Consider the following 26,970-nt stretch of genomic DNA (forward strand, 5'->3'; position numbering starts at 1 on the left):
GGACCGCGCTGCAGGCGGCCGCGGCTTCACCTGTCTTCTGGCGTGCTGTCTATGCTTATGCTGTGCCCAGTACAAGTCGTCATAAAGTAAGTGTACCCTGTAATTCACCAATAAACGGTATAGAAGGTATTACACTATTGTACGATCTGTGTTTGCTTTTGGGGACATTGCGAGGCAACTGGACGCACCAGAGGGGACATACCCAGATCTAGGAACCTTAAAGAGGATACCGACCCTGTTCCAGGAGAGCATGTGAATAGCCTCAATATAAGTGTTTTCTGGTAAGAGGCACATCCTCTTCTTAAAGTGGAGTTCCACCCTATTTTTATACTTACCACCATCTTCTCGCTCCGGGTCACCTGAAAAAGAAATGGATAATCGCATATTTTTTTTTTTTTTACTTACCTCGTAGCGAAGAAAAAATACTTACCTTACTTCCTTCTTCCTCCTTCCTCGGCCACAGCCCGTCGTCACTTCCTGGCTCTGCAATGATTCCTGGGAGCTGGACGTCATAGCTCCCAGGAATCATTGCGCCTGCACCGGCCCCGACGTCAGTTCCGGGTCGCGCGCGTCATCCCCTTCTAAACAGCTTCTGGGCATGCCCAGAAGCTGTGGAGGGATGACGCGCGCGACCCGGAAGTGACGTCGGGGCCGGCGCAGAGCATCGTGGGACCAAAGAAGGCGGAAGAAGACGCCGAAGAGGACGCGCTGGCTTCAAGCTGCCCACATCTGAGATGGCAGCGCTGGACAAGACGTTTGCAAGGTAAGTATTTGTCCTAACAGGTAAGTGCAACCCGGGACAGATCAGAGGCTAGCCATTGTGGAATGCACTAGCCCTGACTGTCCCGGGGGTATTAAAAAAAAAAAAAAAAAAATCCAGGGTGGAACTCCGCTTTAAGTGTGGTTCTAGCTGTGATCCACCTTGGTATTCTTATATCTGGATCTGAGTTACCTATACGCCTGTTATACCTACAACTTTACTTTCTGGTAAGGAGCCAATCCGGATATGGTGGCGGGATCACTTGCACCCTTATTGCTGTGGATTTGTCACTGAGGAGTTCACTTTTTTTGTGTATCCCACATGAACTTTTGTTTGGATTGGACTTTATTTACCTCACTTTATATTTTATGCTCACGAATGCACTGTGTTGCAATATTTGTCTAATCATTCTTTGCACTACAACATGGTATGATTGGTTGTAATCATTGGATTCTTGGAATCATTGCCTCATATGATTTTATATTATGTTGTCCATTTCCTTTGCACTGAGATATGTCAACTTTTATTGTAAGCAATAATTGGAGACTTTAACATCACTGATTCATCAGTTTTTTACACCACATTTGGTTTATCCCCTTAGGGAACACCCACAAGACTTCCGTCAGTATACCTCTTCCTCCCAGTCTGTAACATAGATATCAAATCCTAGCCGCCCCCCATACAAAGCTAGCCGACAACTTAGCTTGTACAAGTTAAGGAACCTCCTCCTTTATTGAACAGTTTTACACTCAAATTATACACACATGAGCACCCCCCCCCCTCCTGATCAAATTAACCCATCAGGTCAGGGGTTGCCTGATTACATTATCATATGCAGATGAAATTGTATACAGAAATATAATTAACATATCTAAAGAACAACCGCCACAAACTGTATACTTTTTCCACTCCGCAACTAACAGATGACAATGATTCAATCAACCTGAGCCAATTAACTAGCAGACGGCGTCCTCGAGCTCTTGAAATACAATACACATTATCGTATTCTCAGTGTCCATTAAGTATCTGTCTTTCACTCCCAGTGACGGTGAGTACTGTCACAGGTGGTTCCGGTGGAAGTGTCCCCGGCTTTTACAGACCTCGTGGATAGACCGATTGAGTCTCTGTCCCGCCATTTACATGTGTTAGCGGGCTCAATCCTAAAACCAGTATTTGTGATCACATCGGTGTCACAGACCATTACAGAATGGGCTAAGTTGCTAAAAGGTGACTTTAAATCGGAGCAGCTCTCTCCGGGTCTGATTGAGCTAACGGACCAAATGGCTCAAGCCCTGCTGTATATATGTGATGCGTCGCTGGATACGGCACCCCTGTTGGCCAGAGTGTCTGCGGTGGAGTTTGCTATGAGACGCATGGTGGTGTTAAAGAGCTGGTCTGTGGACTAGGCCTTCAAAAAGGCTCTTTCTGACCTTCCCTTTACAGGGGACAGGTTATTTGGATCCTTCTTGGATGAGCTGATTAAAGGCCTTGCAGGTGGGAAGAGTACTCTTCTTTCACAATCATCCAAGAGCAAAGCACCACATGCTAGACGGGGGCCCTCTTCCACTGCTCATAGGTGGCCCTTTCGTGCATCCGGGTCACAGGAGCAAAGCCATTCCGGTTTTCTGGGGGTTCCAAGAAGACCTGGTCAGGTAAGCCAAAAACAGGCCAGTCTGGATCTGTGGACAAATCCTCGTCCACATGAAGGGACAGACGCCCTCACCCGTTTCTGGGGTGGGGGTAACGTCTTTGATTCTTTCCGGTACCATGGACCTCCTTTATTCAGGACAAATGGGTCCACAAACTGAACCATTCGGGTTACAAGATCAAATTACGGTCTCAACCGTCGGACAGGTTCTTCCCGTCCAATCTACGCCTATCTCCAGACCGATTAAGGGACCTACGAGAGGCGGTACAAGACCTGCTGTCGCAAGGGGTGATTGTGATGGTTCCCTCTTGGGAACGCTTTCAGAGATTCTATTCAAACCTGTATACTGTGCCCAGAAAAGAAGGCAAAGTATGTCCAATTCTGGACCACATCCCTATCTACGCTGGACACCAGCGTTTTCTTCGCTTCGCTGTAGGAGAGGAGCATTATCAATTTGTAGCGTTTACCCTTTGGGCTCGCCTCCGTCGCCCCCCCCCCCCCCCAGGGTCTTTACCAAGGTGCTGGCTCCCGTGTTGGCATTACTGTGCCAACGGCGAATTTCGGTAGTGGGATACCTGGGCGATCTCCTATTGAGGGCGGACTCTCATTCATCCCAGTTTACTATACGGAATCTGCAAGAATTTAGTTAGAACATCAATTTTAAAAAATCTGCCCGGATACCTTCATTAAGACTGGATTATCTGGGCCTGACTCTGGATTCTGCTTTGGCGAAGGTCTTTCTTCCTCTGGACAAGCTGCACAAGTTGCAGGGGGCGATCATTTGCTGTTGGCAAACAATCTGTCCTCTCTGCGGACTTGCATGTGGGCCTTGGGTCTGATGGTGTCAACCTTCGAGGCAGTTCCATTTGCTCAGTTCCACACGAGACCTTTATAAAGGGAGATTCTCATAAAATGGAACAAGGAACCAAAGTCCTTGGACACTTTGATTTGATTAACAACACAAAGACTGCTCTACTATAGTGGCTTCACTCGTTGGCACTACGCCAGGGCAAGTCCTTTCTTCCGTTGTATTAGACGGTGGTAACCACGGCCACCAGCCTGTTAGGCTGGGAAGGAGTGCTGGGGAAGTTTTGCGACCAGGGGTCCTGGACTGTAGGAGTCCAAACTTCCAATTAAATATTTTGGAGCTCAGAGCAATAAAGCTTTGCCTGAGCCACTGGACAACTCGTCTGCAAGATTGTCTGGCCTGTATTCAATCAGACAATGCCACGGCTGTGGCTTACATCAATCCTCTGGGTGATGCCACAGACGCACTAGTGGCTACTTGGAGTCAGTATCAACTGATTTATGCATTACCTTCGCTAAAACTTCTGCCGAGGCTTCTTCGCAGGGTAGAAGTGGAAAGGGGTTCCGGTCATTCTGGTGGCTCCAGACTGGCCTCGCCAGTCTTGGTACGCAGACCTGATAAGGTTGTTCGCCTATGCTCCTCACAGTGCTCAGGAAGGAGGGCAAACTTTGTCCGATTCTGGACCTCAAGTCACTGAACTGCTTTGTGCGGGTGCAGAAGTTCCATCCGTTCGGTGATGGCGGCTTTAAGTTGAGGGGATTTTCTGGACTCCATCGATTTTTAAAGGATGCGTATTTGCACATCCCGATCTACGAAGGTCATCAGCGGTATCTCCGCTTCGCAGTGGCAGAGGAGCACTTTCAATTTGTGGCATTACCCTTTGGTCTAGCTTCGGCTCTCAGGGTCATAACCATGGTGTTGGCCCCGGTGCTGGCTCTGCTGTGTAAGAGGGGGATTGCGGTCCTCGGTTATCTGGACGATCTCTTGTTGAGGGCGAGCTTGTATGCCACTCTTGTCAGGCGATCTGACGGTCATGGTTCAGATGCTCCAGGAGTTCGGGTGGACCATCAATTTCCAGAAGTCGGCACTGACTGTCAGTATGTCTGCAATATCTGGGAATGGTCCTGGACTCCGCTCAAGCAAAGGATTTTCTCCCGGGGGACAAACTTTGGACTTTGCAGGGTGAGATCAGGTCCCTCAGGGACAATGATCTCTCCTCCCTGCGGACCTGCATGAGGTCCCTGGAGCTGATGGTTTCAGACTTCGAGGTGATCCCGTTTGCCCAGTTTCACACAAGGACTCTGCAAGCAGAGATTCTTGCCAAATGGAACGGGAACCCCTTGTCCTTGGACAGGATGGTGTGTTTGAGCCGTCTCACGAGGACGGAGCTGTCGTGGTGGCTTCTGTCACCCACTCTGAACCAGGGCAAGTCCTTACTGCCCCTGTTGTGGACGGTGATTACCACGGATGCCAGCCTGACGGGCTGGAATGGAGTACTGGACACTTTTTGTGCCCAGGGGACGTGGTCATCGGTGGAATCCTCCTTGCTGATAAATGTTCTGGAGCTCAGGGCGATCAAACTCTGCCTGCTCCATTGGGCGACTCAGTTGCGCGGTCACCCGGTTCAGATTCAAACCGACAATGCCACGGCTGTGGCTTGCATCGGTCACCAAGGGGGCACCAGGGGTGCCCGGGCAGCCAAGGAAGTGGCCAAGATTCTTGCTTGGGCCGAGGCACACGTTCCAGCTATCTCTGCTGTTCACATTCCTGGAGTGGAGAACTGGCAAGCGGACTATCTGAGTCGTCAGTCCTTGGATCAGGGGGAATGGTCCCTGCAACCAGATGCGTTTCAGCTCCTGTGCGCCCGGTGGGGGGCTCCAGACGTGGATCTGTTTGCGTCTCGTCTCAACAAGAAGGTGGAAAGGTTCGTGGCCAGAGCTCGAGATCCTCTGGCAAATGCCAGAGCTGATCTATGCTGATTTATGCCAATCAGTTGATTTATGCCTTTCCCCTAATTCAACTGTTACCCAGGTTCCTCCGCAAGTTCGCGTTGGAACAGGTGCAGGTAATTCTGGTGGCCCCAGACTGGTCTCGTCGGTCTTGGTACGCAGACCTTGTGCAGATGCTCGTCGAGCCTCCCTGGCGGCTGCATCTGAGAGGTGATCGACTGTCTCAAGGGCCGATCTTCTATCCTACTTTACGGTCTCTGGCTTTAACGGCGTGGCCGTTGAAGGCCAGGTGATGAGAGACAGAGGTCTCTCTGATGCTGTCACTCCTACCTTGCTGAGAGCTCGGAAGGCTACCTCCAGGAAGATTTACCATTGTACCTGGAAGGCCTATATTGCCTGGTGTGAGTCGCAAGGGTTTCTTCCTCACTCCTTTTCGCTGGCGAGGGTGTTGGCCTTCTTGCAGGAAGGTTTGGAACAGCGTTTGGCACTGGGCACGATTAAAGGTCCGGTGTCAGCCTTAGCCATTTTCTTCCAGCGTCCCTTGGGGACTAAATTCACCGATTCACACCTTTATTCAAGGGGTGCGTCATCTGGATCCTACGCGGAGGGCTCCTTTGTCTCCGTGGGACCTGAATTTGGTTTTATCCGTTTTTATGCAACGACCTTCCTTTGAGAACATCAGAGGAATAGCTCTGCCTGTGTTGTCCCAGAAAGTTGCTTTTCTGGTGGCTATCGCCTCTGCTCGCAGAGTGTCTGAATTGGCGGCTCTGTCTTGCCGTTCGCCTTATCTGGTTGTTCATAGGGATAAAGTGGTCCTGCGACCAAATCCATCTTTTCTCCCTAAGGTGGTGTCTGCTTTCCACCTCAATGAAAATATTGTTTTGCCTTAGCTTGTGTGAAGCCCAAGCATTCCAGGGAATTTGCCTTGCATTCGTTGGGTATGGTTCTGGCGATCAGGGTTTACCTGTCTGCCACGGAGTCTTTTCGGTAGTCTGATTCCCTGTTTGTCCTTGTCTGCACACTTTCACAAAATTCTACAAGATTGACGTCATGGCATCCTCAGATGTATGCTTTGGCCGCAAAGTTTTACACGCTGCGGTTTGTGGAAGAGACATGTTTTTTTTTCTCTTCCTGGGGTGAAATTTTATTCTGGGGTTGGCTCCTGTTGAGCTTCTGTTACCCTGTTTGGCTCCGTTTTTTTCTGGCCTTGTTGACACATTGCCGTATTTGTTGGTTGCGTCTCTTCCCACCCCTCACACCGACACAGCTTTGGGACATCCCAATAGTGAAGAATACTTGGAAGGGCTGCGACTGTCAGAGGATTTTTGTAAGAACTACCGTAAAATTCTGACAGCCACAGCCCCTGCCCCTCTAATTTGGGGTTGGTTGTCTTCCTGTACTGCTTGCTACGAAATTGAATAGTAGCTCTGAGTGTCTGAGGATAATGTTTAGAGGGACAGCCCCTAAGGTGTGTCTTGTGTAAAGCTTATTAATGAATGTTTTCACTACCTAGCCTGCTCATGCAGAGGGCGCCATTTGCCCAATAGTGAAGAATATTTGGAAGGGCTGCAACTGTCAGAGGACTCAGAAAAAATAATTTTACGGTAGGTTCTTACAAAAATTATATTTTTGTATTGCCGTAAAATCCTTTTCTCTGAAGTTCATTGACAGATGCAGGACCCACCCCTGGGGGTTCCCAAGAGATTCCCTTAATTTGCGGGGATTTTCTCTCACTTCCTTTTTGGCGAAGGATCAGGAAGTGAAGGGTCTCCCTGGTTGGACAAAAATGGAAAAAATAACATTACGGTGGTTATAACCCTCCCTTACTCTATCCCAATGGAAAAATAAAAGTTTTGCCTTTTTAGTTCTACTTTAACTTTTCTAAAACAAAGAAAGAAAAATAGTTTATTTAAGTGGAACTTTAGTCAGAAAATTATGTCCTACTAGATCACTTCATACCTGCCCCTTTTGCAGATATAGCTATGCAAATCATTACAAATTAGTGCCTATACGGTTTTAAATCCTGTACTACAATGTCTCACCCTGCTCTGCACATGCTTAGTTGTTCTCTTTTTTTTTTTGGCACTGTGTCAAAAATCAGAACAATTAGAGGCCGTTCTACTAACAGCCCATAGGATTAACTGCTGTTTATGGGCTCCAGACTTCAGCAAAATTGCAGCCTCTGGCAAGAAGAAACAGGAGCAATTCTGGAAGAAATTTACAGCACACACTAATTTGGTAGCAGAATTAATATAAAATGTATGTTCTTTGCTAAAGAACATATTTTTTGACAATTTTTTATGGGTAAAGTTCCACTTTAAAAGACAGTTCTTGTGCCCCAGTTAAGCAACTGTGCATAGATCCGAGAGCAGTATTATTGGAGAATGTTTTCAAAATGCTGCAGACTGGGGAAGGGGATGTGTGGAAATGCTTCTTCCCCCTGTTATTTCTTCAGACTGTACATTGAACCTTTTTACAAGTTACAAGGTGAGGCAGCGGACAGTGTATGTATATATTTATATAAGCGAAAGAGTTTACATTTACAGCTTCATTAAGATGTTATACAGTCAAAAGTGAGTATTTTGTTATGCATGTAACATTATTTTCTAGCAGTTCAAAGATTTCTGCTGGTCTTGATTCAATAACCAACAGATTGAAGCTGCAGTTTTTTTTTCTATGATTTTTCTTTTCTATATTTTGGCATTTATGCAATGTGCTTCCAATATATCTCTAATCATTAATGAGCAGGGAAAAGTTATGCTTCCTTCCCCCCTCATCAACATGCAAATTAAAAACAAAATCAAACCCTTTTCATTGCATACATTATTTTACACGCAGTGAGGCTGTCGCTAAGTCTCTGTCCTTCTCTATGAAATGCGGAGAGATCATGGCTGGTGGGAGGAGCCGGAAGGGTGCTGTACATAGCTTTCTGAAAACATCACAGCACCCTGCCTCAGTACTCCTCTCAAGTGTCCTCATTCCTGATACAAACAGTAGTGTGCCTCTTGGGAGAATTTGTGCAAATATCCAAATGCCTTGATGGGTAGATGTCTGTGTGGAGGAGTGGCCGTTTTTCGGCAGACTACATTTGCATGCACAATGGTCAAGCTTACACCCCTATCTGTGATGCTAAGCCTTAGTGATCGAAAGACCTGAAATCCAATGAATGAGAGGAGCAGGCCAGGGTCAGTCAGGTGAAAGAGGAAAGGGCTGGCTGATGCTGGATGTCATTCAGCCATGAAATAAGACAGACTCTTATCTAACTCGCTTCTGCTTTTGATTAACATTGTTTAACACTGTTTCAGTAACTGATATTGTGTGTTATCAACAGTATGTGAACCCTTTTGTTGCTCTGTGTGGGTTAGTAATATCCTACCATACTGATGTTTCAGAACTTTAAGTAAGTGTAATGCTACAACGAAGTTTGAAATATCTTATCTTCAAATGAGGTGAGGTGCCCTTGCACAGTAGATGACAGCTTTGGCCACATCGTGTGACAATTTGATGTCTGCGCTACCTACAGACTCTTTTGCCTGAAGAACTTTAGTGGAGGAAAAAAAATCAATCGGACAGGTTCTTTTTTGGGAACCACGCACACACGCATATCTAAAAGTGAGGGTATATCTAGCTTTTTTTCCAAATGAACCAACATTTTTGCTGTCCGTGTTGTCTGGAATACATTTGTGTGCATGTGTGCTAATTTATTTTGCTCAAAAGCTTCTCTCATAAAATCTCATAATTTAAAGGTTGCCCATGGGATTTTAAAGGACGTTGCACCGAGCAGTGAGTCAACGAATCCTAAAAAAATCTAAACTTTGCGTTCCATAATAAAAAAACTTATCAAAGTAACATTATATACATTTCAAAAGTCATACATAGTTGTGACATATATACCTCAGGAAACAGTCAATTAGAGTTTTAACACTTGACTCATTTCATGAAACAACGTTCACTTCATCAGGAGACATATTGTATAGGATACAATAGAAAGACACAGCCATTAGTACATAATAATCCAGAAAATAAAAAAGACATGACAAGAAACAATATGTATATACGCCATGAGAAGGGTAGAACAAAAACAATTATCACAAAAGACCTATATATGGGGCACCGGCTGTGAGGAGGGCAGGGCACCAGCGAGCAGAAAATACAGCGGAGGCAAACCAGGACATCCGAGAACATCAAAATGCTGGGAATAACTGCAATCAAAAAGGGAGATGGGGAAAAATATGTCAGACAATGATCTGACAAAAGGTGACTTTGTCCGGAAAGGAAATTGGTGAGACTGGCCCTACCAATAATATAGTGGGCCCAGTAGAAACAGGTGAAATAAAGATCACATGCAGCAAGGCCTAAACGGCAGTGCCAACTGAATAACCTGAAAGGCCAAGTGACATAAAGTATACAAAGGAGTAGCCTATAGCATAGTAAAAGGGTTTACCTGATTATAGCCACAATGTGCTGTGAAGAGGATGATTAACATCCAAGCTTGTAGTGCACCTTCAAGCAGGCAAAGGAGGAGTGAGAGAAAACCAGGTGAAAGTCATTGCCATATATACCCACAATGGCGGGCAGCGAGAAGCCGTGCGTGTGCTCAGTGTGAGGGCCCACAGTGTAAGGACATCACGCGTCCCGTGGCCTGCACACACACAAAAGCCCGAAGCCAAGGTGGAATGCGGAAATGGGCAAAAACACTCACATGATGCCGATCCCTTCAACCACAGGTGGCCAAAAAGACCACCATAGGTAACCAGACCAACCAGGGAAATAGGCAAATTAATAAGAAGAGAAAACAAAAACCTAAAAAAAACCTCAAAAGATAAAAAATAAATAAATAAAAACCCCATAATAAAATAAAATAAAGGGCATGGAAGGAGGGGTGGACAAAAAAAAAAAGGGATCGCAGCTCCCAGTAAACTTGACAAACCTCAGGAACAGCTTCACCATTTTCCTTTCTGGACACAGCCACATTTCGTCAGATCATTGTCTGACATCTTGTTTCATCTCAAATTTTTTGATTGCAGTTATTCCCAGCATTTTGATGTTCTCTGATGTCCTGATTTGCTTCCACTGTATTTTCTGCTTGCTGGTGCCCTGCCCTCCTTACAGCTCCTGGTCAAGACGTTACCTTTGGAGTGTTTTGCTGTACCCTTCTGTTGTTGCCAGAGAACACTAATATACATGTATATTTATTTAGCAAGTTATGCCCCATATATACAATGGATATAAAAAGTCTACGCCCCTGTTAAAATATCAGGTTTCTGTGATGTAAAAAAAAATGAGACAAAGCTAAATAATTTCAGAACTTTTTCCACCTTTAATGTGTCCTGGAGGGAAAGACCGCTGCGCAAATATAGTGTGACAAAAAATATTGAAATGGTTGCCATTTTATTCTCTGGGGTCTCTGCTTAAAAAAAATATATATAATGTTTCAGGGTTCTAAGTAATTTTCTAGCAAAAAATCAAATTTTACACTTGTAAGCAAAAAGGTCCAGAAAAGGCTTGATCTTAAAGTGGTTAATGTTTCTTGAGTCCATATAACACCCAGCCAGCGAAAAACATTCGCTGGAGAAATTGTAAAATTTTGTGTTTTTATTTGGAAGTAGTAACCTAAGCAGACATATATTAATACATATGTTGAAAGTTCAAAGCTCTTAGAGTTACAGTTACGTGGGTAAACTGTTTGTGGCTTTCCAGTTGTAATGTGAACAGGGGCCATTGAAATGAATAGGATTTGTCTTGTTGGGCATTTTGAGAGCTGATCCTAGAGCAGAAAAACGCCCCCAAAACGCCTACATGTGAACATAACCTTTGTTTTCTGCAGCTGTCAAAGCTTATTGTTAATTATGAAACCACTCCTATTAGACCCAGTCGGCACAGAGGAACAAACAGTGATTTCTTTAGAATAACAAAAGGTAGGAATCTGCAGCAAAGGTTGTTATAATCCTTGCAATGCACAGAGATCTAGAGGGGAATTTTTTTTTTCTCAACAAAAGGGGCATTACGCTTTAGGTTGCTACTTTATTTTATAGATCAGTTTCTTCAGGAACACCTTTTTGACTTTCCTAAAGCACACCAAATTGTATAGCAGTATTGTAGCTAAATTGTTCACAAAATGTGTTGAGGTGATTTCATTGTTACTGATGAGTCTGTGGTTTGTGTTCATATTTGTTTGCTTTTTGGCTTTGATCTGTCTTAAGTTGTTTAGAGTGCACTCGCCTCTACTGGGCCTTGAGCAAATATCCTTTTTGTGGTAGCAAGCAAAAAAGCTTAATTCCACATTTTTATTACTGGATCTGTAAAACAGTAGTTTGAAATGTGTTTAAATTGTGTTTGCTTTTTCTATATGGTTTGACATTGATATATGGTTTGACATTGAGTTTTTAATGTGCTTTGATTGAATTTGTTAGCATTAATAGCTCTGTGATTAGCACTTTAGCTTTGTAGAGCTTAAAGGGTAAGTGCACTTATCCTTTTCTTCCTCCTTTCCTGACTTAAACTACCACTCCCCTCACTAGATGCATAAATGCCTATGCAGTAGCTCCCTATAGACCTCTATGGGATAATATTCCAAGGCTGGAAATGCTCAGGAGACTGTGTCCTGTAGAAGTCATTAGAAAGCTAAGACAGGCTGGATTAATGTGAACTGAGTTTGTTTCTAAGATACTTATCAAGTATCCCTCTGGAATATATGTGCCTTGACTACTTTGGCTACCATGATGTATTTATGGTGACTTGCTTACATTGGGTCTGGATGGTTCCCCATTGGGAAGTTAATATTGTGTACAAGACCATTGGCTGTTTACTGATTGTACCTGAATTTCCCACCTGAGAGGCAGTGGCTTCACTTTGGCTTACTCCTTTGCACCTCTATGGGCAACATTCACATGCTATGAATTTCAGTTTACCCTACTGTCTGATATTACTCTATTAAAGATTAGGAGCGCGTTCCAGTGTACTGGTTCAGTCATGTGCTCCTGAAGGATTTCCAAAACACATTGAGTCCACATGTGAACTGTCGTCTTTGCATGTTGTGAGGTAGTGGAGTAGTTTTTAATGGTGTAATACAGGGTTCGACAATCCCCGGGCACCAGGTCGCATTTGCGACTAGAATTAGTGACCTGGCGCCTGGGAAGCACTGCAGGAGATGTCCTGTCGCTTTGCGCCCCCCGAGCGCTCGAACTACCGCATCATCTTAAAATTGAGGCCCCAGCTTTTGGGCCTTCTTCACTGAGATGCTGCCAATGGGGAACTGGCGGCCTCTTGTGGTGGCTGGGAGTATTACAACAAGCAGTAACTAGCAATGCAAGGAATTTCCACTGCTTGTTCTCAATGCCCGCCCTTCTCCTTTCCAAGAGGTGGAGAGACGGAAGTTTTTGCAGTCTTCATCTGGTGCCCTTTGCTTAAAGGTAAGTGTGCAGGGAGTGTGGTTATTATTTGATTTTATTTTTATTTTTAAATCCCGTTTTACACCGTTCTCTCCTGGAAGTTCAAGGATAATGTATTCTACATATTTATGCACTTCTGCAAAAGAGTGTTAGGGCTCTTTCACACGGGCGTTCCGATCAGATCAGCCTGTCAGTTTTTTAGGTGGATCTGATCGGATACCTCATTCAGCCCTATGGAGCAGAGGACATCAGCGGTGACATGTCCGCTGACACCCGCTGCCATCCGCATCCGATCCTGTCCGTAAAATCTGGATGGAAACCCTATTTTCCATCCGTCCTGGGGATCGGATCGGATGAGAGCGGACAGGCGGTCCGCTCTCATCCGATTCCCCATAGAGAGCAGCGGGGCTCTGACACCTCCCTCTCCGCACTGTGTGCGGAGACGGAGCTGTCATCCGCCGGCTCAGCGGGGATCGGCGGATCGATCCCCGCTGAGCAGAGCACGGTCCGCAATGGAATGCGGACCGTGTGAAAGGGGCCTTACTTTAAAAATTGCATTTTGTAATCTCCTGGCAATGTGTTGATCTTTTGTTTTGCATTATAATCCCTTATTCACAATAAGAATCTTTTATGGAAAAAAAAAAAAATTATTATTTTTCATCATCTCCCTGCCCTGCCATGCCACACAGCCAATGGCCCCTTTCACACTGGATTTCTGATCAGGTCCGCCTGTCAGTTTTTCAGGCGGACCTGATCGGACCCTTTAGTCTCTATGGAGTGGCAAGCCGCCGCCATCCAATCCTGTCTGCCAAAAACAGACAGATGGTGGTTCTATTTACCATCCGTCCAGTGAATCGGATTGGATGGCATTGGATGGAAACAGACGGTCCGTTTCCATCTGATTGCCCCATAGAGGAGACTAGGCTGCGTCTGCATAGCAGAGCAGACAGGACCTGTCATCCGCCTGCTCAGCGGGGATCAGCAGAGAGATCCCCACTGAGCATGCGGATTCTGCTTGGCGTAGGCGCCCGTGTGAAAGGGGCCTAAGGTAGCATATGTTACTCTTGGTCGCTGGATCTCCTATTGCCCCAACCTTGCTGCACTGTTTAAATTTAAGATCGGTTATTTTCGTCATTGAAAATAAAGCTTTGTTGTTAAAAAAAAAAAAAAAAAAAAAAAAACTGGCTCCTAACTTTTTTAGCTGGCTCCTAGATTCCAAACAAATTTGCCAAGCCCTGGTGTAATAGATTTTTAATGGTATCTAACTGATCTATGCACACACTCACGGCGGGGGTAGATTAGTCGAATACATGGGGTGGTCGAGCCAGGCCAGGTAGGAAAGTGATAAGTGAAGAAGCTTGGGGAGGGGGGGGGGTGGATTGGGGTTGCACACTGTTTATAGCGCATCACTAAGCGCTCCACTCAGTGTACACAGTACACTCCTGAGCCCTACACTCTGTACGTAACGCACTCCCGAGCCCTGCACTCTGAAGGTAACACACTCCTGAGCCCTGTTTGTAGCGCACCCCAGATACATCCAGCCCTTTGAGTTCAACCATACTGCTAATGAGGCCTGTGATAAAATTGAGTTGACACCCCTGCCTTAGGGGGTAGGGGCTAAGGCAATCAATAACAGTCCCCCTCTAAAACCATGTCTATGTTGTTGGAATAATGTAAATTAGTTACATAAATAAGCATAACTGTATGTAAAATAAAAGATTGCACCCATAATTTTTGAATGAAAGTGAGTTCTTGCCAGCTATAGCAACTAATCAGATTGTCCGTTATACTCCTCTATATGGTGGTGTCTAAAGAATTGTACAAGTAGGAAAACTGTGCTCTTTCCTGCAATAGCTTCTGTCGGGTTGCACAGAGCAGATGATTTGTGATGCAAAAGCAGCTAAGGAGTGAGCAAAGTGCAGTCTCACATCTTCATTTGAAAGGCATACACTTTGCATGTGACGTTTGTTATGCTCTCTTATAGGTAGTCTTCCTGTAGAATGGTGACTAGTGATTTTAAACTTTTTTTTATGTACACTTGGCTTTCTGTAGCTTACAGCAGAATCTGAAAGTAAACAGCTGATTTAGGCATAAGCACTGTTTTCCTTTCTTTCCATTTTATAGATCAAATGGGGGATTTCCGAATTGATGTATCTGTGTGCATTCACATTTCTGCATGCAAATTGTTTTTCATTTATTATTTTTGTACTTTTTGTACTTTTTCTTATGGTGTTCAGCTAAAAGGTTTTTGGTTTTTTTCTGTAATTGTTGTGTGACTGCTATTTTTTATTAACCCAAATCTGGGAATGTATTTTACTATAAATAGGTTGAGGTTTCTTTTTGTTTTTCCTAACATGCATTTTAAGCTGTCAAAAAGCATAATACGCTCACAGGAGACAAACCTATAGCGATTATCTCAAGATTGTAGTGCTAATTAATGAATTTAAGGTTTTGTGTATTCTATGATTTTATTTTATTTTTTTTTTTTTTTTTGTAGGCTTTCTTAGAAATGGCTTCTGAAGAGGCAGCTGTCACAATGGTGAATTATTACACCCCTCTCACTCCTCATCTCCGCAGTCAGCCTGTCTACATTCAATATTCCAATCACAGAGAACTGAAAACTGACAATCTGCCTAATCAATCAGTGAGTACTACTTGTTATAACCGCATTGGAAACACTGGCAGGTATACTGTGTACACATACCTTGGCCTTGCACATTTGTGACTTTACAACAAGTTGGATATTCTGAGTACTTGGTGCTCCAGGAACGTTCATAGAAGAATAGGTAATTGTAAAGAAAGAGGAAAAAAAAAAAGCGGCAGGTATAAAGTGCAAGCAATCTTTAGGTGACCACACATCTGCAGCAGCCTCTAAAGCTTGATAGTACTGAAGTACTTTTTTCCTTCTGCAAATTCCTATAAACTGTAGTTTGCTTTACTTGTTAGAAGATTTTATACAGGCTTCAGTATAACACATGTATAGAGCAAGCCAAGGATGCACTAGACAAATGGATGTTGAAGTTCATAGTTTGGGATTTTAAAATGGCAAAAGAATAATAATATCATGCTACCACCTTCACTGTTGTGAGCACAACCATTCATTTTGTAAAGTGAATAGCCTCCTTGGCCAATCAACCTCATAGTTTTAACCTGGCTTTACATAGATCAAAATGACTCGTTTAGCAGGAACTGGCCAAATTGCGATCCATGTATGGGATGGCTGGTTGTACACGAGTTAATCTATAGATCAAATTAAATAAGAGGATCAATGCACTACCCAGAGGGGTTTGATAGGAGTGAATCCAATACAAAAAAATCAAATAAATGAAAATAAAAATAAAATTAAAATAAAATAATGAAAATAAAAAAAATGTAAAGAAAAAGCTGCCAATCTTAATCGGTGTCCCCACCGTGAATTCTACACCATACACGAATCTATACATCAACTCGTGTACAACCAGCTTGTCTAGTTTTTCTCGAACGATCAATGCTGCCTATAGCCGGCAACACTGATCATTGTATTCTGGCAGCAGAGAAGGCTCCCCTCTGTCAGAATACAGTACCACAGAGGGAGGGTTCTCCCTTCTACCTCAAATGTGAATGGGGGGAATTGGATCACTTTTTTTTTTTTTTTTTTCGTTCAGCCTGCTGGTTGAACAAAATAATTTATCAATGTGTGGGTTGACTTAGAATGAAGTGACAACTTTTTCCAGAACTCTAATGAATGGGAAACTACAGTGGCTTTGTGTAGCTCTAGTGAAAGTGTCTATTAATTGTTTATCGAAAGAGGAGTTTCAAGAAACTTCTTGGGACTGTACTGTTTGCATCTGTAGGTGTTGTAATTAATACATGTATATAGAGTTGTACCGATATTTGATTTCTATCGGTGAGTACGAGTAGTGATACTTTCGGTCAAATACTTGCCAATACCTTTGCTGTGCGATTTGAGCCTGTACAAAATAAATGCAAAGAATCAGGAATATGGTTCCAATCCTGTCCGAATCGCATGTGGTTTCCTGCACCACTCCTGTGTGAAACCTGGCTGAAATCACTATGACAAGCCTGGGTTCAAGAACAGTGCTGGAAAATGCATATGATTCGGACAGGAAACGCACCGCATTCCTGTTCAAATTTCATGCGATACTTTGCAGTGCGATTTGAGCTCATTTATTTTGTATGGGCTAAAATCGCACTGCATAGGTTTCGGGTATCAGTGGATTTTCATGAGTACTTGTGCAAATACTCATTATCTGTGCAACCTTTTATGTATTATTTCTAAAGTATTCTTCTGATATTTTGCGTTGTTTGTGTAACTTTGCATTATTCCCAATGGATTGCTTTCTTTTTCTTTAACTTAACTAAGAGGAGTGCTTGAATCTAAGTTTAAAGAGAAATTGAGGAAGATTGAACTTTTTTTTAATGTTCTGATTTTTTTTTTTTTTTGCTTGAGGCAGATTGGACACATAAAGGGATATCAAGCAACCGAAGAAGCCTTGGGGATAATAAACAGAGTTAATGTCCATTAAAGCTTCAGCATTTAATGACTGGTTTTCACGGAGCATCGTGTTACATTGTTAGCCATAACATACTTGACTATTCACTGCAGATGTTAGCTTTCAAATATGCAAAAATGGATGAATCCACTCTGCATGATTAAAGAAATCATGCACAGTAGATCCATCTTTGCAAATGATTATTTTGCGAATTTAAATATGTCAGACACTTTTCTATTGTCTTTACGTTAGTTGGTAGCTTGCAGGATGCCTTCTTTACAAACCCTTTAATGATCCAGGCTATTTGAGCAGGTTTCAGTGAAATGGTGAGAGCCCAAGGTTTGGAAGACTGGACATAACCAATGCCCAGGTATAACCTTTGGGCTTTGAGCCTTTGGAGGGGCTAATTTTGCAAGAGTAAGAAAATACTAAATGGCTTACATGCTTTTTTCTAATTGACATACCAATCAGAACCGCTTTGCCATAACATCCTAAAAACGTGGAATACTTTGCTACTTTACAAAAGAAATGGTGCATTTTAACAGATTTATTTTATTTTTTTCAGCGAGCTCAGGCTGCCTTGCATGCTGTGAATGCCATCCAACCTGGGGGTCTGACACTCACAGGTGGCCATACTGGTGAAGGCTTGATGTTGTCTGGACAGAGTCCTGTCCTCAGAATAATTGTGGAAAACCTGTTCTACCCAGTCACTCTGGAAGTTCTTCATCAGGTATGGGGTAATTGAGGAAAAATAAAAAATGCTCACAAAGTTTTATGGAGATGTTCCGTGAAATATTAGAAAAAGTAAGGCGATTCATAGACAAGCAGATACTGCTCTTGAATGACTGGCAGTATTGGATCTTTCATCATTGCTCAGGTAGCTTGAGCCTTTCATGATTTTGCTCTCCTGCTGAGATGGCTTGAAAAACTATGACTTTACTGCTTATAGTGGTAGTAAACCGCAGTTAATAGGAAAAAAAAAAATCCTCTGCAAAGCAATGTCATTAGGTACTTGTACGCATCGCATACTACTAGCACATCATGAGAAATTTGCCTTAGAACAAAGCCCTCCAGTGCCACGATGTCCCCGCTGAGAGATTTGACATCTTCCCCCGATCTGTCTTCCATGTTCGCAGGCTCTGGCACTGTGAGTGGCTGGAGCCGCAATGACCTCACTCACGCGCATGCCGTTTACGGCACGGGCTCTGTATGCCGGACCTTTAGAGCACATGCGTCGGTAACGTCACTGGCTACATGCACTCTGAATATCTCCTAAACTGGGAAAGTTTAGGAGATAGTCACAGTATCTACAGGTAAGCCTTCCTGTAGGCACAAGTGGTAGAACAGAGTGTTTGTTTTTTTTTGCTCTTATATTTTTGTTTACAGTACTGTTGCCTATAGGGGACAATATAAAACAAAGTACAGGGTGGGCAGGTTGAACCTCATAGCTAAAAAAATTGACCTTCTTTGATGTAGTAAAAGAAGATAAATTGGCTGCAGGGATTTTCTAGCACGTTGCAGAAATTGGGGTGATAACTGGCATTGTCGGTGCTGGTTTTCAAACCATTCTCTGGACCGGTTGAGGTTTCCAAGTCTCTTTGTTATGTGCGTGCAGCCTAAGTTTGAACTCTTGTCACTTCCTGGAAAATCAGGATTGGAGAAGTCAAGTTTGGTTATTTCAAGACTAATACCTTTGTTCTTGGATTCTTCTAAATTGCTGATAGTTGGCAGTGGAATGGATGGTTTATAGTGATAATCCTTTGAATGGTAACTCCGCTTTTATGGGAAAAAAAAATTAGCAAATGGAAAAAAAAAATATAGTGTACAAATGCAACACAAATCATATTGTAATTGAATCTTATTAAAATTTACTTTTCCTTTTCAATCTGCAGCGCTGTAATTTTCTGTAAAATGCAATATGGCAACCTGAAGGCTTTTTGTACACAGATTGTGTACAGAACATACCCTGAAAATGTAATTTCTTGCTTGTGTGATTGGCTCACTGATTTTCCCAGAAGTCTGCATTAAGATGCAAGTCAAATTTTTGCCATCCCCTGCAACAAAAATGTAATTTTTGGTGAGATGCTCCCAAAGGGAAATCCTGTCTAAAGGGATGCAGGCCCTGCCAGTGTCCTAATTTAGAGCCCTGTAGGGGCAGCAGCTGATTTATATATATATATATATATATATATATATATATATATATATATATATATATATATATATATATACAGTGGGTACGGAAAGTATTCAGACCCCCTTAAATTTTTCACTCTTTGTTATATTGCAGCCATTTGCTAAAATCATTTAAGTTCATTCTTCTTCCTCATGAATGTACACATAGCACCCCATACTGACAGAAAAACACAGAATTGTTGGCATTGTTGCAGATTTATTAAAAAAGAAAAACTGAAATATCACATGGTCCTAAGTATTCAGACCCTTTGCTGTGACACTCATATATTTAACTCAGGTGCTTTCCATTTCTTCTGATCATCCTTGAGATGGTTCTACACCTTCATTTGAGTCCAGCTGTGTTTGATTATACTGATTGGACTTGATTAGGAAAGCCACACACCTGTCTATATAAGACCTTCCAGATCACAATGCATGTCAGAGCAAATGAGAATCATGAGGTCAAAGGAACTGCCTGAAGAGCTCAGAGACAGAATTGTGGCAAGGCACACATCTGGCCAAGGTTACAAAAAGATTTCTGCTGCACTTAAGGTTCCTAAGAGCACAGTGGCCTCCATAATCCTCAAATGGAAGACGTTTGGGACGACCAGAACCCTTCCTAGAGCTGGCCGTCCAGCCAAACTGAGCTATCGGGGGAGAAGAGCCTTGGTGAGAGAGGTAAAGAAGAACCCAAAGATCACTGTGGCTGAGCTCCAGAGATGCAGTCAGGAGATGGGAGAAAGTTGTAGAAAGTAAACCATCACTGCAGCCCTCCACCAGTCGTGGCTTTATGGCAGAGTGGCCCGACGGAAGCCTCTCCTCAGTGTAAGACACATGAAAGCCCGCATGGAGTTTGCTAAAAAAACACCTGAAGGACTCCAAGATCGTGAGAAATAAGATTCTCTGGTCTGATGAGACCAAAATAGAACTTTTTGGCCTTAATTCGGTAATTAAGCGGTATGTGTGGAGAAAACCAGGCACTGCTCATCACCTGTCCAATACAGTCCCAACAGTGAAGCATGGTGGTGGCAGCATCATGCTGTGGGGGTGTTTTTCAGCTGCAGGGACAGGACGACTGGTTGAAATTGAGGGAAAGATGAATGCGGCTAAGTACAGGGATATCCTGGACAAAAACCTTCTCCAGAGTGCTCTGGACCTCAGACTGGGCCGAAGGTTTACCTTCCAACAAGACAATGACCCTAAGCACACAGCTAAAATAACGAAGGAGTGGCTTCACAACAACTCCGTGACTGTACTTGAATGGCCCAGCCAGAGCCCTGACTTAAACCCAATTGAGCATCTCTGGAGAGACCTAAAAATGGCTGTCCACCAACGTTTACCATCCAACCTGACAGAACTGGAGAGGATCTGCAAGGAGGAATGGCAGAGGGTCCCAAAATCCAGGTGTGAAAGACTTGTTGCATCTTTCCCAAAAAGACTCCTGGCTGTATTAGATCAAAAGGGGGCTTCTACTAAATACTGAGCAAAGGGTCTGAATACTTAGGACCATGTGATATTTCAGTTTTTCTTTTTTAATAAATCTGCAACAATGTCAACAATTCTGTGTTTTTCTGTCAGTATGGGGTGCTATGTGTACATTCATGAGGAAGAAGAATGAACTTAAATTATTTTAGCAAATGGCTGCAATATAACAAAGAGTGAAAAATTTAAGGGGGTCTGAATACTTTCCGTACCCACTGTATATATATACCCTCCCATACATATTCACTGTTCACATGGACACAGTCAAGCAAACAACTATAGCTTCAGAATAATAAAAGGTAGAAATCTGCAACAGTGTTTGTTAAAATCCCTGCATTGAACAATTGAACATTGGTCACCCAGAGAGGAATGTGTTTTTTCTCAACAAAAGTAGAGTTACTCTTTAATATAAAGTTTGGGGGTCTAATAGATTGACTTCTGTAATCGTCCCCCAATTCAACTATTCAGCAATTTTTTAGGACCTATGTCAGTTGGCTTTGATGGGCAATTGCAGCCTAATTTTGATATCTGTTTTAGATCATTAAAAAGTCATTGTATGTGCGGTTTACCTGTAATTAGCTGTTTTTGCATTTCCGTAAACCTGTATGGAGAGGTACGAAGCATTTCTCAAGCTAATCAACACTGACCCTAACAGAGCTGCTGTTTTAACTTTCTGCACTTGCACATGGTTATTGTGTATCCAGGGGCAGGGCTCAAAATTTCATGTCCTGAGCTACTAGCCAGGCCTAAGGAGTTACTCGCCACCAGTTGCCCCACCAAACCCCTGCCCTGCCCCTAGTTCTGCCCTTAAACACACCCTCATAAATAATCTCATGAAATGACACTGGTAAATGTTTTATGCATAATTAAGTTGCAAAAATAAACAACTACTTGAACAATATTAACATAAAGCATATTTCATGGAGCTTGGCTGTCAGTGGCTTCAAAGCAACAGATTCCCAGAGGCTGGATACCTCCAGCTTTCCGGTTTCACAGCCCCAGTTCGATTTTCTAATTTTCCACCCCAGCACACCGACTTCACGCGCTCTCTCTTCCCCGATGCCGCCTCCTCTGAGCACACACCTCCCAGCAGACCGACACCTCACCCACACTTCATTTGGAGCTGCTCCACACCTCAGCCATTGAATACGTGCATGCCACATTTTCTATCATGGGGTCTCCTACTGGCACCATGTTAGTCTGCCCCTGGGTCTATTACATGTGTGCTGCCATGGCCGTGCCAGGAAAATGGAAAATTGTATCAAATAGTTCATGTAATTTTCTTTCCTTGAGCCAATTGATGACAGCACACTAAAACCACCCAGCGCCTTCCTATTGTTGTACAGGGTATGGGCTGTGGTGTTGGTGTCAACCAGAGGTGGGACCAGTAGGGTACCCCATGATAGAAAATGGGGGCGTACATGGACACAGCAGGTGAGGTTTGGTAACAACAGACCCCCCTCCGCCCCTGGTTGATGTAGATCCCGGGGTTCTCTCTAACCTGTACGGACAGCTTGGTGAGAGGGAGGATGGGACAAATCAGCACTACAGTCTTCTTGTTTGTATTAATTGATGCCTCTCGCCTCCTACCCCCGAGCCAAGCACCAATCATTGAGTGTCTACAGATACAGAGCCTTCCCTGTAAGTCCCGCTTCAGGAGGTAGAACATCACTGCGTACTGTGTGTGCCTGCCTGCTCCTCCACCCCCCTTTCCTCTCCCCCTGAGCTCCTCTATGATCACCGGGACTACTCATGTCTGGTGGTGGTGGTGGGGGGAGTGGTAGGTGGCTGCAGCTTAGGGGGAGCTCCTGGATCTACACCGACCAGTGGAGGGCGATCTGTCACTATCGCACCTCAGCTGCTGCATCTGTGCGTGCCATAATCATGAGGTCTCGTACTGGTCAGTCCGCCCCTGCTCCACACTCGCCCTCAGCTTATTTCCACTCGCCTAATGCGAGCAAGCAAGTGGAAATTTTGAGGGCTGTCCTAGGGTGCAGCTTGTTTTTTTATTCCAGTTATCCTTGCTGGCTTTTGGGACACCATTCTAACCGATCATTTAGGGAATCCAAAACGGGTTGTACAAAGCGATTGTGTGGTACTCCAACAGCAGCAGAATTGCGGCCAGATCATAAGCAATACATTTTAGATACTGTAAATATATTAGGTGTGTTTAGATTTCTTAGTATTTATTAATAACAATTAAGCAATACATTGTAATGGTGACTTACGTATTTTGATATACTTTCCTCCATAAACTGACTAAATGCATCTGACTGAAGAGACAGGCGTTATACAATATTAGGTTTTTTTTTTTGTTTGTTTTTTGTTTTTTAAAGCAGCCAACCTTTTCTTTCTGAAGATTACTTTTAGTCCCTGACCAGTAAAAATATGCTGATTTCATTAGCTGCAGGCTAGACCTGGGTCAATGACACAGGGTAATGAAGCCAGACACAGCCAGACAACTGGCATTCTCAGAACAATCAGCCTACATATTTTTTTTTTTGTAATGCTTGCTTGAAGCATTAGAAACGTCTGCATTCTAGCTGCGCCAACTTTATTCCTCTTACTTCTCCTGGCCTTCTCTTTCTAATCCTCCTAGTAGTTCTCAGTAGATTGTTGTTAATAATATTGTATCGATCTCTGTTGCCATTATCCTTTTGTGTAAGCAGAATGGTTATGGTGCAGTAATCCCAGAAATCAAACCTAAACCATATTTATTTAATTAGACAAGTAAGATAAATTAATAAAAATGTGTGACTTCTGTGTTCATTGTTATTATTTAGCAGGCTTAAAACTAATAAACCTTTTTTTAAATCTGCACTTTGTCATACTGGTCCTTGGCACTGAATACCCCTAAACTGAATGAATTTATTTTCTGTTTTGTGACAGATCTTTTCCAAGTTTGGAACAGTATTGAAGATCATTACATTTACAAAAAACAACCAGTTTCAGGCCTTGTTGCAGTATGCTGATTCATTGAATGCACAACATGCCAAAGCGGTAAGGGCACATGACGTGCACACTTATTACAGGAGCTTAGGAAAAATGAACTATATTCTTTCATCATGTTTTACAGTTATTTGTAAGTTTTGGCAAGCGGATGGTCTGTATCCACATCCACAAAGCTGCTTTGTGTAATAATGTGCAGTAAACAAAGGCCTTTAGTAATAAATGAGCCTGAAATGCTCTGGGATTCAGCTCTTCAATGACTGACCTATTTTGCAACATTGAGATTTTGAGGGAAAAATCCATCTACCTTGATGTGTTTTCACAAACTATCTGTCCAGGCAGCCTTTCTCTTCGGATGGAGCTGATAAAGCAGTTGTTTACATGCTACTGAGTAATTACCTGGCCTCTGCAGTTATTCCTTGTAAAGGGAAATTTATCTCCCTGCCTAAAATAAAATCTCCTGAATGAATGTATTTTACCAGCTTTATGGGCTTACAGGTACCCTTTAGATAGCAGACACCTGTTTGTAATAAAAAAAAAAAAAAAAAAAAAGGCTTATTGGATACAAAACTGCGAACGATGACTCATTCAATTGTGGGCTTTTTGGTTCCTTTTAGCCAACTTCATTATAAGGAGTTTAGCTGTTCTGTTGTGTCCATCCATACGTTCATAGAAGCCATGGTTACCATATACTGTACTGATCATGGCCAACGCTTATTTATTAGTTGTTGCATTCCATTCATAAAATTCGGGCTGTGGTGTTCGGTAAAAAGGTCAGTCATATGATTTTATTTATTATTTAGAATAGTGTTTTTTTTTTTTTTGCGGTGAGGCTAAATCACTGCTTTATGTTTTTGTTCTAGTTTTATTCATTTTACATTGAAGATACAAACCAGGTTCTATCCAATATGCAGTCTCAGCATGTGAGACATAAATCTCAAGTCATAAAGCAATCTAGAAAAAACGCCCAGTCCCTGCATAGATAAGACATAGTGTAGCTATAAGATGTAGCAACATTGATTTAAAAGTAGTGACATCCATAGACATTGGTGCGTTTGACTTTTTATACCACTGCTTTAAAAATTAAGCTTTTGGTGTCTTGGGCTATGTTTGTACAATATAGCAGCTATTTTAGTTTCAGCGATTACAACTGTGGTTTAAAGGGCATTCATTTTCTTTTTTTTTTTTTTTAGATAAAGTAAGTTTTCAGCGAGTACATAAAATGCCTGTTGATCTTGTCAGAAATACAGTGGCCATGTAACTTCCTGTGAGCTTAATAAAAAGCACATATATTCTTTTTCCTTCTGCAAACTGAGTCCACTATCGATCCAGCTCTGTGCCCTCACAGGCTGCACTGGCAGCAGTGGGAGAGATTGGCTCCTGCTGCTGTCAGTCGATTGGGGGGGTGGGGCAGAGCTCCCCTATGTGTGCCTATAGATGCACACAGCCTGGGCCCACACTTGTACTCCCATAGCACACAGCTTGCTGTGGAGGTGCACGCAGAAGAGGAGGATCAAATATGATGACCTTATCCATTACCTTGGGTTAGGCAAACATTTTAATACACTGCTTGTATCAAAGGTCTAAATGCACTGTATGGCCAAAAGATTGTGCACAACTTACAATCATACCTTCATATATGGCCAAAAATATAAGGACACCCCTGTAAGCTCATGAGTTTAGGGGATTCTAGGGAAGGAACTATTGATGCTACAGCATGCAAAGACATTAGACAGTCATGGAATGTCCTTTTCTGTTCTAGCATCCCTGTGCACCTAGCCAGTTTCATAAAAACATGGTTTGAGGAATTTGTTGTGGATGACCTCCCGTGGCTTGCACAGAGCACTGCTCTCAACCCTACTGAACACCTTGGTTTGAAGGTAAATGCCCATAACCAGTCAGGTCTTCCTGTCCATCATCTGTAAACCGAACACAACAACTCCCAGATTACAGAATGAGATGGCAAATGGAGCCAATGTAGTCAGAAAGCTTAAAGCTTCCTTCAAATAAATGCACAGTAAAATGAATTACCACAATGTGTGTGGTTCCCCAACAGAATGTTACAGTAGCAAGCAGGTGCCTCTGTACTGCAGGACCCCACAGTGCTAATTTCTTGCCCAGCATCACAAAAAAAAAATGCATGTCCAATATTTAGCGAATGAAAGGTGCACCGCCAGCCCATTCAAAATGAATAGGCTGTCTCAAAGCTGCACACCTGATGCACAGTAATGTAGTAATCTGAAGGGGGGCCTACACATAAACAATTATTATTTTTTTTTCTGCATCACAATAAAGACCGTTTTGAAGACAAAAAGCATAGCCTTCTCTCTTCCTTATTCCTTCTCTTATGACGCTGGTAATGGGATACCCCAACTGCATATGAGGCATACAGGATCTGCCCTTTCCTCAATAAATTTACCTTCAGAAACACAAAGCATGGTAAAACCAACACTTCCCTTCTGGCAGTCCATGCAGATCAGAATTAAAGGATAATTTCACCTTTGGTAACCTGTTACATGTTACACACGTATTTAGGGTGTAACATGTTACTGTTATGCACCCCCTGGTTTCATCCCCCCAACACCTTCCCTCCATTGACACTGGGTGGGGGATCTTCTGGGTGGGGGATGCTCTATCTGCACCCGCTGTCACGTTTTGAAAACAGTGGGGCTCTGCCCACACGGCCGCATCATTTATTTAGGGATCTGTGAATGAATGAAATACAAGTCCTGTTTCCCACTGCAGCAGACATACTTTTATTTTGAATGGACTGCAAGCGTGCTGATCAGCACTATCTTAGTTCATTCTTCCTCTAGGTTTGTTACAGAAAGCCAGCCAGTAAGTTACTAACTAGGTAGTACAGGGTCTCCACTGAGGCCAATCCTAACTGCTGGAGATATGGAGAATCAGAAGGTGCATTATTACATGTCTTCTGGTCCTTTCGTTAGCCTGTCGCTTCTGCCATGAGGAACGCAAATTGATCCTGTAATTCAAAAGGCTCTCCCTAGGAGACAATCCTGCAGCTTGCCTTCTGCACTAAAGTCCTCTACCCAAAAATAATCTCATCATTAGAGACATGTATGTATTTATCCTGGTCCTTTTATTGTAAAGGTAATATGACAATGTGGAACTAATGTATGTATGTAAACGTGTTTGCTCAGAAACTTGTTAAATAAAGAAATGAATATTTTGCTCATTATTTGTACCTCTTTAATTTAGTTGATAAAAAATTAGAAATGAACAAATTCTCATGTCCTGTTAGGAAAGATATTTACATCTAGCATATACAGTATGTTGGGTTAATCCCTTTACGAC

General features: G+C 43.0%; 1 protein-coding gene across 4 annotated transcripts in view; it reads left to right on the forward strand.

The window, feature by feature from the left end:
* The window catches only part of PTBP3 (polypyrimidine tract binding protein 3), a 207,850-nt gene that overhangs the window by 112,265 nt on the left and 68,615 nt on the right, over positions 1-26,970 (forward strand). For all 4 annotated transcript variants that reach the window (XM_082255861.1, XM_082255862.1, XM_082255860.1 and 1 more), the window contains 3 exons: positions 15,054-15,200; positions 17,615-17,779; positions 23,596-23,706. In XM_082255861.1, coding sequence (XP_082111987.1) covers positions 15,054-15,200; positions 17,615-17,779; positions 23,596-23,706 — 423 coding nt within the window. The remainder of the gene's footprint in view (positions 1-15,053; positions 15,201-17,614; positions 17,780-23,595; positions 23,707-26,970) is intronic.

This window comes from Pelophylax lessonae, assembly GCF_965119305.1.
Source record: "Pelophylax lessonae genome assembly, chromosome: 1".
In the NCBI taxonomy this organism is placed as follows: Eukaryota; Metazoa; Chordata; class Amphibia; order Anura; family Ranidae; genus Pelophylax; species Pelophylax lessonae.